Source organism: Cardiocondyla obscurior, linkage group LG01, assembly GCF_019399895.1.
Source record: "Cardiocondyla obscurior isolate alpha-2009 linkage group LG01, Cobs3.1, whole genome shotgun sequence".
Lineage (NCBI taxonomy): Eukaryota > Metazoa > Arthropoda > Insecta > Hymenoptera > Formicidae > Cardiocondyla > Cardiocondyla obscurior.
This window is the reverse complement of record NC_091864.1, coordinates 8,170,000-8,182,368: the sequence shown is the minus strand read 5'-3', so window position 1 is coordinate 8,182,368 and position 12,369 is coordinate 8,170,000. Positions and strand designations below refer to the sequence as shown.

At 45.7% G+C, this 12,369-nt stretch overlaps 1 protein-coding gene across 7 annotated transcripts in view; it reads left to right on the top strand.

The window, feature by feature from the left end:
- LOC139102339 (SAM and SH3 domain-containing protein 1) overlaps window positions 1–12,369 on the top strand; it is a 253,641-nt gene that overhangs the window by 194,155 nt on the left and 47,117 nt on the right. For all 7 annotated transcript variants that reach the window (XM_070656222.1, XM_070656214.1, XM_070656204.1 and 4 more), the window contains one exon: window positions 183–229. In XM_070656222.1, the coding sequence (XP_070512323.1) occupies window positions 183–229 (47 nt within the window). The remainder of the gene's footprint in view (window positions 1–182; window positions 230–12,369) is intronic.

Below are 12,369 nucleotides of genomic sequence, written 5' to 3'. Positions count from 1 at the left end.
CGTAGCCGCGTATCGACCGTGTTTGCTCGGTAACTGACTGGCACCGCGGCGAAAATACCGTCGCGGCCGAAAAACGAATGGGAACCGGAGCGGAAAAGCGCGTAGACGCCCGGGCGGTTTGCCAAGCGGCGCCGTTCCTTTAATTGTTAGCATATTTTAACCGTAATTTTCCTCTGTTCCAGTTGTCTGAGCCCGAGATCTGCGTTCTTCTACGAGTTCCCGCCTAACGGTAAGTCGCGCCTAGACTTTCGCAGCTTCATTTGTCTCCGCTCGAGATTTAAGAGGCGCAAAGGAGAAAACTCGAACTCACCGGCCGGCTCTGTCGTCTCCGTCTTTTCATTTGCGAAACGAAACTGGAACGCGCGCACACAAATTCGCAGGGAACCGCTTTTCGCGAGCGAGGATGGTGTCGGGTCACAGCCACCTGGATGCTAACCGGGCAGTTATTAATGCAACGTTGTATTTTCGCTCGACAATTAATTCAGATATCGAGTGACATAAATACGCTTTCTCCTCATATCGCCATTAACACGAACAGGTCATTTGAACTAAATAACTCCATCGATCGCGAATTACCCTCCTAACCGTAATTCGCCCATTTGCATTTTAATTGCCAAGTAACGGAGCAAGATGCCAAATAGCGTTGAGATTACATATTTTAAAAGCCACTATTCTTATTCTTATAATTCAAATCGAGAGAAAAGAAAGATAAATGGTTTTTTTTTTTTTTTTATACTCCTTACTCTTACACGTCCCGTATTATTAAAAAATATAATTTGCACAAATAATTAACAATTAATGCTATTTCTTCTTACTTGATTTATTCGACATGCACGCGGTATAGAGATTATTTTACGGAAACGTGGTAATTCGGTAATAGATCGAGAAAACTGCGCCGGCGGTGGAAACGCGAGGCTTGCGAAAGGAGACCGCGCCACATCAGATTCGAAATTGAACGCGGGGGCTTATTTAATGCATTGATTGCATGCCTTGCACGATTCCCGTGGTGAGCGCGTGCATACCATTCCCATGGCGCGGATGCGATTTCCAAAGGGCCGTGGCGTCGTCTCCACCTGCGTTCGTGCACGTCTCCGCCAATGAAACATATCTAAATGGTCTAACAATGGGGCAATCGCGAACGAACAATTGCTTCCTCAATGTTACGATACGTAGCAAACCTCGGCATCGTTATGCAGGAATACGCGAGATAATATCTTAAGCCGCGTGTGCCTTTCATCTGAAATTGACAGCTTGTCGTTTTCTTTTTCTTTTTTTTTTTTTTTTTTTTTTTATTTTTATTTTTTTTTTTCCACGCAACCGATGTTATACTACATGCCGTATAAGGGGTTAGGTAATGCCATTGTCTCACTTGTTACACGAAACGCGAGTAATATTGATCAAGAAATACCCGTAATCCTACATTTGAACCGGGAGAAGTTTGCCGATGGCTTAACTCGCGGTTGCTTATAGCTTCTTAAGCTCCTTAGGTCGAGAATGATAATGTTATTACTCGCAAATCCACTTATAGCAACAAAAACTTCGTGAGATTGTTTTCGCGCGAATTTTACAGTCGTCGGAAAGATGAAGCGCGGTGCTTTGCCGATTCTTGAAATTACGACGATACGAATGAATAACGATTTTAATATATTCGCCGGGCATATTCTCTAAATATATTTTCAAAAATATTACGCGCGATTGAAAATCACCGCCGTGTCGCTTTGCTTTCAGCAACGGTAATTCTTCCGCGGCTTAGCTCCCAATTACCTTGCCGCGCGTTAATTTCTTGTTAATTCGAATAATTCCCTCCGGCAATTTTAGATCGCGAGCGGTACGAGTTTGCTGGATTAAATAACGAACGTGACGGAAAACCATGATTCATCGGCTATTTATTAATAATACGGAGATTTTCGCGTATGGAAATACGCGCGGCACCTGCATGCGCGCTAAATTTCAGTTTTACATTTTTGTATGTTCATACGTCGATTTGATTAAATTAGTCGAGCGGTATATCTCACGTTGTAATAGCTATTTTATTCCCTGCACTTTTTCGATCGCGAAACGATTTCAACCGGCGTCACAAATACAAGCGTATTTAATATCTGTTAACCGGCGTGCATAAACTCCCCGTGTTTTTTGGATCATAAAGTTTGGCGGTTGTTTTTTATTCGCGCCAGCCTTCGTAATACGCGGCGGCAAAGTACACGCGTCGGGTGTAATTAATGTCGGGCATGCCGTGCAAAGTGCCGCGCGATTATCCTATTCTAGTAATTAGTACGCGCGATCGTAATTAACTGTGTTTTGGCGAAGCCGTAGCGCGGTGCGGCGAACAAATTTGAGAGAAAGAGGAAGGCCGCGAGAGGCTCGGACGATGACAGAGCCAGTCGCGGAGTAAACACAACATTTCACAGAGATCTATTACATTAGGACGGATGAGCACGGGCAAATTAGTACAAATATTTAATCTGAGAATTAATTAAACTGTGTCAGCGCGCGCTGAACGCACGATTGTCTAAAGTACCGCGAGATTTTAAATATTAAGTGGAGCACGTTTAAGTTAGGATTATACTTTTTCTCGGCGTTTTAGTTCGCCGTGAGATTTTTCCCGGCGGAGATGCACGCGCGGGAAGTTAGTTATATTACTAGCGCACATGCAATCGACTCTCGCGCCCGGGAGAAATAAAAACCAGAGCGAGGAACGCGGCGGCGTAGTGGAATTTTTCCGAGATATCGAAAAACACTTTAGATCCCGCGTCGGAAAGGCGGCTGCGAGAGGACGGTAGGACCAACGAGGGACCTTAGCGCTGATATTTCATTTCTATTGACTTCTACTGCCACCCTTATGCGCGTTATACCTTTCGAGCTATGAATACATAATTGAGATGGCACCTCGTCCCTTCCTCTCGTCGTCATTTCCATCTCCCTCATTTTACTTTTTCACTCCCCGAAGATAACATCTTACTTTTACTACTAATTCGTTTTCTTCTCTTGTCTGTTTTTCATTAAAAAATTCAAATTTTTTTTAATTACTTGGTTAAATAACAAATTAGTGTACATTATTCTCCCAGCCCCTTGCTTGAATTTCGAAATTCCCCGAGTCGACGCGCCTGACGTTTAACAGCGAATCCGTTGACACTCCTCGTCTTCTGGCGTTCCTGACCAGCGACGAGCCTCTCAGGCACCCTCGTGAAATTCTCGATCCCACCCCTCACGGCGCCGCGGCAGAGATACTCTGTTGAATCGCAGGGACTAATCAGTTTAGGACGGAAACGCGCGAAGCGGCCTCGCGCTTAACAGTAATTCCGTGTAAGAGACGTCGATGCCAGAATTGCTTGCCAGCACTTAGCAGTTGTCGCATAGTACACAAGGGCGGGGGGAGTCGACCGAGCTTGGAGCAGAGAGCCAGAACCGAACCTGAATCCCTCTTCCCCCCCTACCCCTTCTCCAAACGGGAGAGAGTTGCCGGGATACGCAAATACCCTCGTGCGGGTTGCACTAGCTTGCCGAAACGCGCGGACTGTGAGAGAGCAAGTCTGTTTGTCTGGACTGGAATCCAAGTAAGAGGTGGACAGCCAAGCGGAGGCTTGGCGATAAGAGAGATCGAGAGAGAGGGAGAGAGAGAGAGAAGTTGGGGAAGTGCGCTTATCCTTGCATAGCATGTGCATTCTGTCCTTCTCGAATAGTAACGCGCACACGTTGCACCAATACTAGTATACGCATCGGGATGAATGGTAACGAATGCATCGTACGTTTACGCGTGGTACATTGAAGTCGAGACACCACGTGCGTATCTTCGCGAAATATTATTTCTTGCACATGCATAATCGAGCCTCGTCGTGGATTATTTAAAAACGTTTAATTGTTTATTTAAAAAAAAAGAAATACCTGGCTTTGCAATTACAGTTAACGCGAGTTTTTCAAAAAATAAATTTTATAATTTGGAGCGGCTACGAAGACGCGTAATGCATTTTACGGTGCGCGAATTGATGGTCGTTGCGTATTCAATTGCCGGAATGCTTACTCGGTGGATTGATTCCTTGGCCATTGATTGCTAAATACGCATCTGTGGGAAAGCAGATCTGGCCCGTCTGGATCGGTGCCTCGCTAGGGAAAGCCGCATTTGTGTACCTCACCGCACATTGAATTGCGCCAGCATGCCGAGCTTTCATCTAAAATCTAAACGACGGTGATTCCGTTTGTGTTCTACGACGCACGCTCGGAAAATCGTCGAGTAAAGTCTCATATTTGGTGACACGCAAAGAACTAAAAATAAACGAGCACAGGGGGAAGAAGATACAATAGAAGAGACGCGCACTTTTCCGCGTAACGATACAGCAAAATGACAATACGAGTCGTCGAGACTTGTGTGCACGAAATCTGGTGTAAAGTTTAACCAAATTATTGCTTTTCTTTTTCCATTTCAATCTCCGGAAAGTGATCCGAACGGAAATACTTTGTTCACCGACGCGATCAAGCTCCTTTTCGATTATTTTTCTCTTCTTTTTATCGTCCGCCGTGAAAGATGTGCGATCAGCCCCCGGACTTTCGGATAACAACGCGGGCGAATTGGGACTCCATTGGCCGTTTTTCGCAGCTAAAGCCCCGATCGATAATACATTCGGCAAAAGAAAAGGGAGGGGGGCGGGAAGGGAGAAAAATGAGGTAACGAAACGCGCTTTCTCGAACGACAAACTCAACGGCGAGGCTTTTTAACGCGATTGCTTTCTGACGGCGCGCGTCCTGGTTGTGTTTCCGTACGAGCAATTGAATCACTGCCGGCAATCAACAGGAACTTTCGCGCAAAGAGGAAAAAGCGAGGTCGCATGGCCGCTCTGCAATGATTGCCGTAACGCAATTTGTCCGTCGCGATTCGCGGCCCAGTTATTGTGCTTTCCAGCGACGTTGCTTTGGCCGATTGGTTTTTCATTTCGGATGATAACACGGGGGACGTAGCGCGCCGGGATATATAATAATTTGAAAATGTAGCGTGAAATCAAGTATCGCGTTTTAAATTTCGTTTCGTTCCAGTTGGCTCGTATAAAGCGATTATAACGTTTGTTATCTCGCGAGAGTGGCCGGGAGAATCTTATATTACATTTTTATCGCACTCGCGTTAACGTCAACGCTTCGATCGACGATACTTTACGGCTGTTACGCAGCGTCTCTAGAAGAAGCTATTCTTCTTAAGGATACTTTCACGGCGAGAGGAATTAAGCTCCGTATATTAAAGCCGAGTCGAGTTTCTTAGTGCGGTGTAGGTGATAAAGCGGCATAAGCTTAACTTTCTTAGTGGCACATCAATTGAATGATGAAGGTAATAAAAAGATACGAGTATATGCTTTTAACGCCATGATACTACTTTACGACTTATGGCGCTCCACCTTTGCGCGAAAGCTCGTAAAACAAAGCACCGCAAATAAGGAAACTTGGATAAATAGAGCAGTTCGCGCGCGATTCTTCGGCGCATCTCATTCTTCTGCAAGGTGCGTTTCACGGGCACATGTTCATCCCTCGGCTTGTCACCACCGAGAGATTTTTCACCAAGTTTTGCGCGCAAATACAGAGAGAGAAAAAAGAAAAACGTTGATGAAATTCGAGAGCCGAGTGACCAGTGAAATTGCATTTTCAGATATCAAAGCCACTTAAATTAATTTTATTAGTAGTTAACAAAAAGTGCACAACAGGGCGGGTATTCTCCCGGTAAAACGCGGCGTCGGTATCGCGAAAATCTTTCGCGTTTGAAAAGCCTGACCGAAATCGACGTCTCCGCCACCTATTTAAAGGGCAATAAAATACAGCCGGGATATTAATTCTTGGGAGGGAATGCAGCTCGTCGGAAGTGCCCGATACCGCTTATTGTATAATATATTAAACGCGAGGATACTCGTTACGCGGCATTTATCCGCCGGGATGGACCTGAGCCCCATCCGATCAATCGCGCGGTGACCAAGCGGTTTGCGGACGTAGCTGGAAATATTCTATTCAACTTTCCCTTCGCAGAGTCACCGAGCGACGGTGCCCGGTTTCGAAGGGATGCGCGCTCGTTACGAAACGGACGGCGACGTGGGACGTGACGAGGGGAAGAGAAGAGGGACACCGGCGTAACGTGGCCGCGGTGGCGGAAATTAATAACTTCGATACGTTCGTAATAGTCGCGTTTCCTCCAACAACTACTCGAGGCCGAGGCTTTTCACGGCGTCGTGTCGCAACGTGCCGCCTTCCACCTCGCTCGCTCTCCCCCGTAGGCCATTGAAACATCTCCATTTCAAATGCCGCGAGGGGAAATATAACATCATAAATCATCGGCCCCGAACGCTTGCGGGGCGCTCGCACGCCAGCTGGGAATGCGTTAATCTAAGAAAGATTGACGTCCGGCTTTCCTGCAAGCGGGATGTAAAGCGCGATGCGCCTCGATCATTTTCCGGCTGCGCTCGTTGCGCGCGTTAATCTTTCGCAGCTCCGCGATCACGATAAGAAGATACTCCTTTTCTGTAAATAATTGCTAAGCAAACGCGTCTATTCCGCGCTTTATCCTCAAAATAAAAAATTAAAAAAATATATTTAAAAATGTAAGAAAATATATATATAAAATAAAAAAATATATAAAAATAAGTCGCGGCTCAACAAGAAAAATCACCGTCGCAGAGAGAAAATAAACTTCCGCGTAAATGACGAGAACGTCAGGAGATTTTAAGACGTCTTAATATTTTACGGAGATGAAAGCTTCCGTTGCAGTCTGTTTCTCGCCGTAAGTATTTGCCACAATTCCTGGGCTAATTGACACTCGTCGCAATGCCGATAACTGCCTTGCTGTCGAGCACCGACCGCCGTCCGGCGCTCAACGGGCAACGGAATGCAATCGAATTATCGTGAGCTCATCACCGGCGTTTCTCTCGCTCGCTCCCGGTCTCGCGCGGTCGTTCTCTCCCATTAAACAATACCTTTATGCAAATCGTCCAGGCTTAATTGCGACTGCTTTGCATGCGCGGGTTATCCGCGTGACAATCATGGTATCGCGATCGCCAATAGTATCGTTCGCCGCCTCGCGGGGAGACCTACCCACGTCGTCGTTTCCTGTCGCGCTACCGCATCGCCGGCGCACAATGCCGTTTTATACGAAGACACCGAAGAATCCGCCGGGACGACTACAGACGCACGGCGTCGCGCTGCAAAACATTCTCATTATCCCCTTATCCGCATTCCCGACTTCCTCAGAGACGCGCGCCGCCGGTATTATTATTGTCATTATGCGCCTTCAGAAATTAGGCACGCGTATTGTTCGGCGCGCAACGATTTAATTTCGCGTGAGAAGAGGGCCGGGAAAGCAGGTGGATCTCATTCTTTGCGGCGTTTACCGGAACGCGGCGCAATTTCGAATGAAAAAGAGTAATAACTTCCTCCGTAAAGCGTATACAATTAAGATACGCGATCGGAGATCGTAATCTCTCTGACAAAGTCACGCATGGACAATACCCGGCACGGGAAGCGCTCGGATATAATAGGATTCCATAAGAAAATTGGCCAGATAAGAATAAGCTGATGCATAATATATGGATAATAATTTGAGCGATTGAATGATTGTTACACGTTATTGTAGATTAACCCTCGCCGTAATAAGGTGCAAAAATGTCAGACGGAATACTTATTGCCTTATTAAACGTCTCATTAAATCATCTTATCCCCTAACACTTGTAAAACACGAACGACGGGGGCTTCCTCGAGATTTTCAAAGCGGCTGCGGTAATTCTGTGTTTCAAGCGGGAAGGCATTCCGCTCCTAATTAAAGCGGATGCGCGAGGCGCGGTGACGAAAAGTGATTGTTTCGACGGGGTAAACATTATCTGTCTCGTACGTGTCGCGCCGCAACTTTTTTTTTTTTTGCGAAGGACTCGAGTGTCTCCGAATCTCGCGTCGCTACGTCGGCGGAACAAATCGTGGAAAAAAAAAAAAAAAAAAAAAATAGAACGAGCGTGGTCCCGATACTTTTGTGTATCCACCATCTTCTCCGACGCGATGGTAGTCATGGTAACGACACAGAGCACCGGCCGGCGCGGCAAAAGCGCGACGAAATAGGGAAGAATAGACAATGACGACACAACCGCACCCCGGACGAGGATGGAAGCCCTCTCGGCGTGATTCTCGACGTGACGCCGCGAGAACCGCAAGCTCGTGCACGCGACACTACTTGCCCGCATGCCTTGGAGCACATCCAGTTCTCGCGTCGTCCGTACTCCGTTTCCCCATCTGTTCTCGTATCTCATCCAAACTCCGCTCGTCCGTGTAAGAGCTTAAACTGTTCGCCGAATTTCTCATATGTTTCTCGAATCTTGCGCCATTCGTTCATATTTTAATCGTTTTGCTGTCACTTCTAGGCTGTCGTGTCGCGAAGGGACGGAAGTAATTGAGACGTAGATTATATTTACCGATATTAAATTATTTGTAAATTTATGAAACAGTTGAAGTTAATTAATCGGTTGAAAATAGAAACTGCAGGGACCCCAGTTTTCTCGATTGATTTTTTTTTCTTTTTTTTTTTAGGCAATTTGTCTTGGGAGAATAATTGAGAGCCGCGTTCTCGTATGTTTACTGAGTGAGAATAAATCTCGGCGGGACGTTTAACCCTTGCCGGCTCGAGCGCGAGAAGGTTCACGCTGGGACACCATTCGCCTGCATGTCTTGGAACGCATCCAGCTTTCCTAACCTTCGCTTACCTCTCTCTACTTCGTATCTGTACCATTCCCGTTTTGTTGGACCGTACTTTCGTAATTTCATTGATTTCTCCAGCATTCGGCTAACAGCGATGTCAGTTCTTTTTACGTTTCTCGCTTTTGCTTATCAAACTTACCGTTAAATTTATATAAAAAGATCATAATTTAATCGCAGTTTGTGCTAATCGACAGCGCACGTAAAAGTGAGTAATATTTATCTCGATTTTTTTTTTTCCTCGTCGAAATATAACATTGGCTGGACGCGCGTGTGTTATTCGTCGAATCATTAAAGGAAATAATAATGGCTACAAACCTAGATATACAGTTATTAATTGGACATCCATGCAATTACTGCTTATTCCCGGCGCATCAGTCTTTATACGATCACATAATTGCTCGTTAGAACACAGTGAGTCTGCTTTTAACACGAATCCACGCGTTATTTTATTATTGCATACGTCGGGCGTGCAATATCGCCGGCGGGGAATTCTAGATTTAAATCGGCGCCCTGTTCAGCTTAACGATATTGATCAAATATTTTTACTGATTACAATCGTATAATTAATTATTCACTTCTCGGAGGCTGGCCCCCGCGTTCCGATACGAACAATATCGTTTGAGTGAAAAATGGATTGTCCGATAATATCGGCATACTCTCGTCATTTATCTCGGCTGATCCATTTATTTGACGTCGTAAAAAAAATATATATATATAAAAGAAAAAAAAGGAGGAAAATAGCGAACTTTAAACCGATATTGACCCAACTTCGCGGCCGGAGTCGTGGAGAAGCTGCGCTGCGAAAGGGACACGCAGTAAACCGCGAAGATTACTCCTTCAATATTCATGTACTTCCGTCATTACCATAGAACTACCTCTAAAACCGGTCGACGAGTTCTCCCAGGAAAGGGGGTAGGCCGCGAATAATTTATTTCGGCATTGCTACCCGCGCAAATAAATCGCACGCTAATGAGAGTGCGAAACTGACGTCCATTATGAAATAGCACGTTCTTGTACGAAAATCAGTGAAATTTCAACATTTTCCTTTATACTTTATATATATATATATATATATATATATATATATATATATATATATATATATTTTTTTTTTTTTTTTTTTTTGCCATGAAACAGATGCTAAACAGTCAAAGATATTTAATTCGAATTTCAATATTGTTAGTGCGACAAAATATTTCTTGCTCTCGCGACTATTATTTTTTTTAAAGATTGTTTTAAACTGTTAATAGTTATTTTTAAGGCGTTACTACTATTCCTAAACATTTCTGATGTCCAAGTTAATTTCGTAGAATTCAACGATAATCGGCCAATTGCTTCTTTCCGCTATCTTAGATCTCGTTCCGTGCACAAAAGATCTCGCGGTGAATCGCGTTTATCGAGTAACCGACGTGGTGGAGACAGGCAGAACAGCCGCGGGCTTAGATAGAGAAGCGCCTCGAAACGAAGTAAATTGTTGAGGAGAAGGAAGAGAAAGGAGAAGAGGAATGCCATTACTCCGCCCGCGAAGCCGAACTCGGCGCCTACCTGGGGCTGGAAAGAGGAAGGCGTTGGATGGGACAGGTGCTGGAAGGAGAGGTAGAGGAAGAAGAAAGTGGATTTTAATACCGCTTATTTTATTCATGCTTATAACCCGGCTTTCGCCCGCTAAGGATTTTCATAATAACGGACTTGTCCTCCCTCTACTTCGAGGGTCCGCAGGCGTTATAGGCGAAAAAGTAGTCGATGTCGAGCCGACGAAAATTCTTTTGAGAGCAAAAATACGCCTCTGTGGCTCTCTCGCAAACGCAATATTTTCACATATTCTCATTTCTAAAACGCGGAGAAGGGGACTCGATGTCTCGTAATACGGGCGAAGTTAAAAATCGAATTAAAGAAATACGTTCTAACGAGATCAAATTAATTTCGAAACGTTGATTATCGGTATCGTTAGTGTCTCGAGCTCTGCGCTGTCATCAAAATCACCGCGAAAGTACCATTTACGAGATGTCTGACGGCATCACGTACATCTTATAGAATCCCGCTACTTCAAAGTAGTTCGTGTTTGCTGGGTTTTACGACTGTCTCCCGCCCTTTCCCCTCCCCCTAAGGGCCCCCCCGAGGAACATTGTCTTTCCACTATGTAAGTATACTCTAGCCGGATTGCCGACTCCCGTCCCTGTCTGAAAATCAAATTTGGCACGCTGGTGGCACTTCTTCCTCGACATTTCACTTCCGGGTACCAACAAACGTTTCCCCAAGTTGCATCTTTCGCGACTTTATTATGCGCGTCACACGCGAGGCACTCGGCAGCCACTTTCTGGCCGCGAACTTCCGATTTTTCTGGCCATAACTCGGGCGTGTAAACCTGAGCTTGCAGAATACGTAAGACGCTTCTTGACCCCGACATCTCCTTTTTACGCGGTCGTGCCAGAGAGAAGAATGTTAACTTCTCCTCTACTCCGAAAAGTTTTTCCATCCCCCCCTCCCTATCTCGTTGTCCTTCTACCTTTCGCTATCTCCGTTCACTCCCTTGCATCTCGGCTTTTCCCCCCTCTTCGCGTTGCTCTAAAACAATTTGACGAAGGAGCAGCGAGAAAGTTTCGTCCGGACGCATACCAGACAGCGAGAGCGAGAAAGGGCAAGGAGCGCGGTAGAATATGAGGAAAGATGGGGTAGAAAATCGCAGACTTTAATAACGCATTTCCGCCGGCACATGAAATTCTTCTCGCGTTGAGGTACAATGCGGAAAATCGAGAACATCCCGCCGCGGGAAAGGGCGCACGAAACTCTCCTCGTAATTTACGGGGAAACGTGCCGGGAGTCGAAAACCGGGCAAATATCATTGCTCGCTTCTTTTTCCCTAGTGGTCCAGTTATAATCAAGGGGTACCCTCGCAAGGAACCAATTGAATTTGTCGGCAGCCGTCCGCGCTATTCCCACCACCCCTCGCGAAGAACTAATTATTAGACCGCGGAGTTTCAGTTACACGTACGCTCTATCTCCGAACTTTTATTATCGAACAACGAAAGGCTAATTGAAATGGCCCGAAAGCAACCGGCGAGCACCACCTGTTTACCGTGCATTCGGCTTCCCGCAAAATAAAATTACGATCGTGTTTAAGAGTAATCGCATCATCAAAATGTATTTCTGTAAAAACGAACGGAGAGAAATATTGCATTTTTTTTTTTTTTTTTTAATTAAAATGAGAACAAAGTAATTATGCGTGTTGACGTTTAAATCCACGCTTGGAAGGAAATTCGCAACCGACGCGCGAAACCAAGATAAAACGTGTTCCAAGGCGGAATCTCGGGGATTGGATAATTTTTCGTGTCCACCTTTGCGTAAGCTCGAAGGGTACATACTTACAATCTACAGTTCGTGTCGGGAGGGACAGAGACGGAGGATTGGCGGCCTCTGTAAAACGGGAAAGGAATAAGAGAGCGAGATCCGGAGCTGGCGTGGAGAGTGTCGTGCGCGGATGCAGCCAGCTGTAACGTAACCGAGTCTGGCGCCGTATTTGTCTTTCGGTGCAGCTATTCTCCCCGTGTCTCACTTTGCTCTTACTTCTACATCCACCGTCTCTCTCTCTCTCTCTCTCTCGTTTCCCTTTATTTCTCAACATCGCCGCCGGAACGACGTACGTTTATGCCTTTGCACGGAGATACA